At 39.1% G+C, this 7,999-nt stretch overlaps 1 protein-coding gene across 1 annotated transcript in view; it reads left to right on the top strand.

Annotated features, from left to right (window-relative positions):
• HSF2BP (heat shock transcription factor 2 binding protein) overlaps positions 1-7,999 on the top strand; it is a 287,065-nt gene that overhangs the window by 79,784 nt on the left and 199,282 nt on the right. Inside the window, exons 4-5 of the mRNA XM_006894052.1 lie at positions 2,511-2,660; positions 5,109-5,241. Of these exons, the coding sequence (XP_006894114.1) occupies positions 2,511-2,660; positions 5,109-5,241 (283 nt within the window). The remainder of the gene's footprint in view (positions 1-2,510; positions 2,661-5,108; positions 5,242-7,999) is intronic.

The raw sequence follows: 7,999 nt of genomic DNA, 5'->3' as shown, positions 1-7,999 counted from the left end.
TCAGAGATGCAGGGGTGTGTCCCGATTCAAGTACACTCCCACCGTTCACTGCGCCTGCCCTTGGCCAGTCCCAAAGTTCAGAGCTGGCAGGGGTTGGGGCGTGAGCCGTGTCGGGGGGGAGCAATGCAGTACCTGAAGATGGGGGTCGCGGGTCAGAGATGCAGGGGTGTGTCTTTCTTTGGTTTCTAAATGTGTCTCTTATAGGCAACATATTGATAGACTATTTTTTTTTCTTAAATACATACTCTGCTACTCCTTTTTCTCTTGATTGGTACATTTAGTCTATTCACAGTAAGTGTGATTATTTACAGGCCAGGTTTTATTGTTGTCGTTTTGCTTTGTTTCTTTTTTGTTATTTCTTGTTGCTATGATCCATCCACTTTCCTTTGGTGTTTCTGTGTAAAGGACTTTCCTTAAAAGTTCTTGTAGATTTGGTCTTGTTGTCACAAATTCCTTTAATTCCATCTTTTCTGCAAAAAAAATGTGATTTATCCTTCATATTTGATTGAGAGGCCATTTCTATTGTGTCTGCATAACTTTTTGGTAATTCTTATCTTTATGATGTTATTGATTAGTTGCCAGGTTAAAATGTTCAGTCTATGGAGTGAGTTACTCACTCTATTGAAAGTCCTTTCTGGGAAAATTTTACTTTTCCTTAAGCCCTTCAGGTTCTTTTTGTTCTGCACTGCAGTCCTGTAGGAATCTCGCCTTGATGTAGTCCCATGTCAGCCTCTGTTGTTCTCCTTCATGTATGAGATGGCTGAGTGTTGTGAGACCAGTTGCTCCACTTGAGCAGTTTCTGTCCAGGGGAGGGAGGGTTTCAAGTCAGGTCTCTTTCTTGGAGCTCAACATGCCAATTGAGAAAGCTAAGAAAGTCTTTGTCCTGTTTGTAGCTCTGTGTTGCTTCAGCCCCACCTCCCCAAAAGCATTGAAAGTACTCACTCTGGGGGACAGTGCCTCACCCTCTCTCCTGAAACTTAATGTCTTCCTTTGTCTCTGGAGTGGTATGAGATCAAGGCCACCAGCTAAAGCAGGTCTGTGTGTGTGTGGTGGGGAGGGGGGCCCAGGTGTATCAAGTCAGCCCTCCATCACACAGAAAGCTGAGAAAGTCCTCTGCTTGTGGCTCAGTGTCCCAAACTCTCTTGACCTGTTTGGTCCTTGGGATGGCCCTGCAGCTGTGGAGGCAAGGATCTCTAAATAGAGGGACCTACCACCAGGGAAGTTTCAGGTGATTTATTTCTCTTTATTATTGTGTGGCACTCCAAATTAAATTTAATTATGGCATACACATTAAACAACATCACGATTGGAAGGGTGGAGGGACAATACAGGACAGAAAGCCCCTAGATGAGATGGATTGACACAGTGACTGGGGTAATAGGGGCAGGTGTCTTGGAGGCAGTGAGATTGGCTCAGGGTCCAGAGCTATTGGTAATAGGGGCAGGTGTCTTGAAGATAGTGAGATTGGCTCAGGTTCAGAGCTATTGTGCTAGGGTCACTGTGAGTCATAGTTGACTTGACAGCACATAACATCAACAACTTGCTGTGCTTAACCAGAATATTTCTGAGAAGCTGAAGGTGGGTAGAATCAGAAGTTATTAGCACACAGCAAGCACGCTGGCACCGGGTTTGCTGTGTCAGGGTTCCCTAAGAGCTCTTTCTTTCTTACTTTTCTGATTGTCCCTTTTCCCTTCCTGGTCCTATGGTGTCCCTAGGTTCACTATAATCTTATTTGTGAGAATTGAAGTATCTATTTGTGAACAAATGAGTCTTTTTGTAGTAAACTCTTTGCTATAGTTCTACAGAGTATTTCTGTATATCATTTTGCCTCGAGCACAGGGTATTTTACCATAAAGTAGGCTATTTGAAGCCGCCAGCCGTTACAGCTCTTTTTAAGAGTGCTGTGTTGGCCTAGTGGTAAGAAGTTGTGCTGCAATTCCAATGAAATGCAGTTCGAATCCTCCAGCTCCTCCATGGGAGAAGGATGGACAATCTCCTGTGTGATTTACTGCCTCTGCAAACTGGCTAGAGGGTCAGCTGTATTTCAGTTCCAACTTGATGACACACAGCAGCAACCCCTCTTCACAGTCTTGGGCTTTTTGTGAGGATGGCCGTGTTAGGCTGTCACTTGTGTCACAGTCACATGTGGTGCTGGTTCTGATCATAGCCTCATGGGACATGAGTGCCCTTGTGTTTTTAATTTACGTAAAGTGTGTGAATTCAGAACTCCAAGGTATTTATAACTTCGGAGCAATTGCATTTGGAGTTTCTTCTTTTCTTATGCAATTCTTTTTTCCCCTCCTAGTGTAAATTATGGCTCCTTAGGGAATAGCTTTGATTTGCCAACTTTTTTTCTAGAAATCTGCTTGCATTTCTTATTTAAAATTTTTAAATATCTTCGTGAAAGAGACAATGATGTTTTAAGGAAACAGAGAAAGAGACACGTTTTAAGGTTGAATGCTATTATTCATTTTCCTATTTTTGTTTTGTTTCTTTTGTTTCACTTTCAGGAGAAATTGGCTCTTCGGCAACAGCTGAATGAGGCAAAACAGCAATTGCTGCAGCAGGCAGAGTACTGCACAGAAATGGGGGCAGCAGCTTGTACTCTCTTGTGGGGGGTCTCCAGCAATGAAGATGTTGTCAAAGCCATTCTGGGAGGAGTAAGTATGGTCCGTGGATTCGCTGGGATATTATTGATGATATTTCTGTAAGTTAAGTGACTGACTCAGTAATTCTGTTTTGGTACTTACAGCTAAGCTTATTGCTTTTCTATTCACTTACTTGTGTAAATTCATCAAATAGTTCTTGTATACCTGCATGGTACTCTGAAATGTAGAGATGAATGAAATAAGACCATTCCGCTCACAAAATCTGCTTGGCATTTGTGGGTATACAACACTACTACTTTAAAATTACTGCTTGACATTTTTATATGTTCAACAAGGTTTAAAGTACTTTTACATATATCATCTTATGGGCTACTATTAATTTATTGAATTTAAGTTATTTAATATATTTACATATATGTTAAAAAACAGAAGGAGAAATTTGAATCAGGCTTTGATTAATTTAAGGATAAATGTGCCAGACACTGAGCATAGAGTGAGAAGCCGATGGTTTTTTTTCTTTCCCAGGGTCAACTGACAGAGGGAAAGGTTCATGTAGCGAAGTAGTGGGGAGAGTGGAATGAAAGGGTACATTGGAATATAACTGAAAGATCTTGGATGTTAAGTTGATGGTGGCCTTTTGTAGATGGTAGGTCTAGTTTCCTTAGGAGGTTTCAGTAAAGGGAGCAACAGGACCAGAGTTAAATATTAGGAAGATTACCTTGACAATGAGGAAGGGATGGTGGTGATGGCAGGAAGACTTAACTAGAACACCTTTCCATTTGGGCAGGCACGAGGGATCTAGGCTGTGTACAGGAGTTGAGCTCTTACATTTTTGAGGCTCTTGCATTTTTGAGGTACTGGTTGAAAGTAGTAGGCAAAGGGACGGGAGGCACCATCAAAGACTGCACTTGCGCTTTGAAAGAATGCAGTGTTCCAGTAGGGAAATAAGAGTCTAGGAGATATTTGACAGGAGACCAAGGATAAGTTTGCTTGGTAACAGCTGACTTAGAGAAGTAACAATTGCGTTTGACTTTAAGAAGATGAGATTAGATGGCATTTACAGTTTTAAAATAGCTTTATTGAAGAATTAATTTATGCACCTTAAGATTTACCTATAGTAAATGTGCATTTATGTTTTAATTGGTTCCTAAAGTTGTACAATCATGACAGTCTAGTTTTAGACTATTTCTGTCACTCCTAAAAGTCTACTTGTGTCCTTTTAGAAATCATTGGTTTTTAAATGATTCTTCACAACTCCAGCACCTGCAAGGGAAGTGCTTTGAAGGCCATGCAAGTTTGGTACGTTTTTTTTTTTTTTGCCAAGCAATGAATATTTAAACTGTCAAAGCAACCTGCTTATTGTTAGTACCTTTTTACATGTTGAAGTTTCAGCTGCAGTTTTATTTGAAAAAAGCTCCAGTAAAGGTTTGAAAATCTCTGGTAGAAAACTGTCTTTCTAGTTAAGAACTGCAGCCTTCAATATGAATTGAAACTCAACATCAAGAAAACAAAGATTTTTACCACTGGGCTGATTGGCAGCATCTTGGAGATTGAGATTGTTAACAGCTTCAGTTTGCTTGGCTCCACAATCTACACTCTTGATACTAGCAGCGAGGAAATAGAAATACAAAATATATTTGGAATGTCTGCTGTCAGGGATATCTCCAGAGTACTGAAGAGCAATGATGTCAGTCTGGAGACTAAGATGTGCCTAATCCAGGCCATGGTCTTTGCAGTTACATGCTATGCATCGGAAAGCTGAACAGTACTAGGGATGATAGAAGGAGAATTGATGCTTTTGAGCATTGGTGCTGGAGAAGAGTGTAGGACTGCTACGAGAACAAACAGGCTCATCCTGAAGAAGGTCAAACAAGGCTGCTCGTTGGAGGCAAGGATTCTGAAGCTCTGTCTGACATACTTTTGGCTTTATTGCAAGTAGGGACAAGTCCTTGGAGAAGGACGTTATGCTTGGGTGACTGGAGGGACAGTGCAGGAGAGGAAGACCCTCAGAGATGGATTGACTTAGTGACTGGGGTAATGGGTGTGGGTTTGTTGGAGACAGTAAGGTTGGCTCAGGATAGAGCAGGGTCTGATGAATTGATCCCATTACTTTCATCACTGCATAAATTTGCCCTACTTCATATTTATATATATAATTTCTTTTCACTCTCTCCCATCAATTTTCAGGGTAATAATTATTTCGTCCTTCTTAAAATTCTTTTCTCTTTTTTAAACACTAATTTTTAGTTAGGCATTAAATCTTAAAATAATGCTCCTGTAATTATCTTCTATATCTTATACATACAACTTTTTTTATTAATGATTTTTAATGCAACATATATATTTTTATAGCATATTCTTTCCATTTAATTTCCCCCCATTCATAAATTGTTGCACATTTTCCTCCCTGAACTTACTTTTTTTTTAAAAAAATCAAAGAAACCACCAAATAACTAGTATCTGTGGAAGATAGAATAACTTTTATTTCCCAACTTACAGGATAAAGCCCTGAAGTTTTTCAACATTACTGGTCAGACAATGGAGAGTTTTGTGAAGTCACTTGATGGGGATGTTAAGGAACTTGATTCTGATGAGAACCAGTTTGTTTTTGCTTTGGCAGGGATTGTAACAAGTAAGTGATTCTTTTCAAAAGTTGGAACTGTTACTATGTGTTCTAGAGCAATGCTTATCTTTCAGGTGTGTTTTATGTGGGCATAAACATCTTTGCAGACATCTCTGTGGGCCTAACCTTGCAGAATTTGATTGATTCAGTAGATCTAGGATAGGTACCAATTGGTGTATTTTAGGAAATCTCTGCAAGTAATCAGAATTTATCAGAATAAATAATGGTAATTATAAAGGCCTGATCTGAAGGCAACAGTAGTATGAACTTTCATGTTCTCATCAGTTATATACAATGACAGAAGACCAAACAAAACTAAATTTAGTTTTCTAGTGTAACCAGATAAAGGAGCCCTAGTAGTGCTCCTTTCAAGGGTTGGCTGCTAACTTAGAAAGTTTGGCAGCAGAAACATGCCTTCTGCTCTGTGGGAGAATGGTAGGAAAAAGAAGGATCAAAAATCTGCTTCTGTGAAACTTTACATCCTTAGAAACCCAATGGGGCATTTCTGCTCTGACCTTTAGGGTTGCCACAAGGCAGAATCAGCTTGATGGCAGTGAGTTTGTTTGGGCTTAGCAGTTTGTTTGAGTTAAAGAGAAAAGCATAAAGCAAGGACTTAAGCTGTACTTTCACTACTGTTTTAGCACAACAATGAAATACTATCCCAAAGCTAAAGAATTTCTATAGTAAATGGGGTAATCAAGATGGGTGTGTCAGAGGCAGTGAGATTGGCACAGAATAGAGCAGGGTTTAGGGCTGTTGTACATAAGGTCGCTATGAGTCACAGATGAGTCACAGGCGACTTGACACAACAACAACAACAACAAATTTCTTTCAAAGATGTAAATGCTTTCATCAGAACTTTAAAATACTTTGTTTGCACTAGATTTAACAAGTAAAGTATGTGCCTTTGCTATTTATACAGATGAGGAAACTAAGTCATAAAGAAGCTAAGTAATTTATCCACAACAAAAAAACCTGATTAGTAAAGCCCAAACCAAGATCTTGGTAGTCCAACTCCAGGACCTTGTTTCTTTTTTTTTTTTTTTGGCTTCTTTTTGATCCTTGTTTTGTTTTTTTTTATTGGTTTGCATACAATAATTTGTATACATTGTTTTCGTTCATGTGTATTGTTTTTAAACAATCTTTCATTTACATATGTTTTATTCATATACCTTTAAAAAAATGCTTTGTTTGAAATTGTTTCCAAGAATAAAGCCACAACACTTAAGTAATTCCTACTGTAGTAAAATGTAGAATATGCTCACGAGTATTAAGAATTTTTGTTTTGAAGTCAGTGAGAAGTTAATGTATTGCTATGACTTTGAAAAAAAAAATTCTGGTGAAAATAAGCAAAGCATTAAAAAACTTCAGTGTGTAAAATTCCGTGACATTGGTTACATTGATCAGTTGTGTATTGTACACCACTAATGTAATCCTTTTCTGAGTTATTTCACTGCCATTAACATAAACTCAGTTCCTCTTAAAGAATAACTCTCCCTTCCCTTCTATGACATACTATTTTTTTAACATTGATTTTTCCATCTCTGCTATTTCTTATGCCACTTTTAGGGTGGTTATTAATTATGTAAAATTTGCTTCAACTGGTGGCAACCATATGTGACACAGCAAATTGTTACCATTTCCCACACTGTTTTCATGATATTTGATATGCTTGAGCCCATTGTTGTGTATTTGAGGCCATTGTTGTGGCTTCTGTGTCAGTTTGTATTATATGAGTTTCCCCTCATTTTCTTTGACCCTCCACTTGATCAATCATGATGTCTTTGTCTGTGATTTGGTCTTTTCTGATGTTGTTACGTGATATCAAATGCCATACAGCTCACAGTGATTCTGGGAACTGCAGATCTGAACCCTGACCTATCCTGTGCTATCCTATCATCTCTCACAAACTTGAGCTCATTGCTGCAGTCACTGTGTCAGTCCATCTTGTCAAGGTAAGGCCTCCTCTCCTTCACTGAATAGCGTATGTTAGCAACATGCCCAAACTATGTGAGATAAAGCTTTGTCGTCCTTACCTTCAGGGAGAATTCTGGCTGCAGTTTATCCAAGACATACCTGTTTGTTCTTTTGGCAGTCCATGGGCTATTCGGGCCTCTTCTCCAGCACCACAGCTTAAAGACATAAATTCTTCTTTTGTCATCCTAATTCCTTGTTCATTTCTTGGCAGCCTAACAATTGATTGAAAAGACCATGACCTGGATCAGGTGCGCCTTAATCTTCATACTGAGATCATTGCTCTTCAGTAATTTGGAGAGGGAGGTCCCTGTCAGGAGACTTTCCCAATGCAGTAGATCTCCTGACTGCCAGTCTCAAGGATATTGATTGTGGATACAAGTAAGAAGAAATCATTGGAAACTTCAGTATTTTCCTCTATCATGATATTGCTTATTGGTCCATTGGTTAAGAATTTTTGTCTTCTTGATATTGCGGTGCAATACATATTGAAGACTGTAGACTCAGATCTTTTGCAGCAGGCATTCCAATTTCTCATTTTCCTCAGGCAATTTCCTGTATCACACAGGTTGGTTTTTAAAAATATTTTATGTATGTATGTATGTATACTGTCAAATTGGATCTGACTAGTATAGGAGGAGATTGCCCCTCCTTCTCAAACAGAGCATCGGTGGATTTGAACCACGTACCTCTGGGATTTGGACAATGACTAGGGAGGATAGAAGGAGAATTGATGCCTTTGAGCTGTGGTGCTGGAGAAGAGTATTGAATGTACCCTGGACTGCCAAGAAAA

The sequence above is a fragment of the Elephantulus edwardii genome, unplaced genomic scaffold, assembly GCF_000299155.1.
Source record: "Elephantulus edwardii isolate Elephantulus edwardi_28Jun2011 unplaced genomic scaffold, EleEdw1.0 scaffold00133, whole genome shotgun sequence".
NCBI classification, from domain to species: Eukaryota; Metazoa; Chordata; class Mammalia; order Macroscelidea; family Macroscelididae; genus Elephantulus; species Elephantulus edwardii.
The sequence above is the reverse complement of the archived record's forward strand: the minus strand, read 5'-3'. Positions and strand labels throughout refer to the sequence as shown.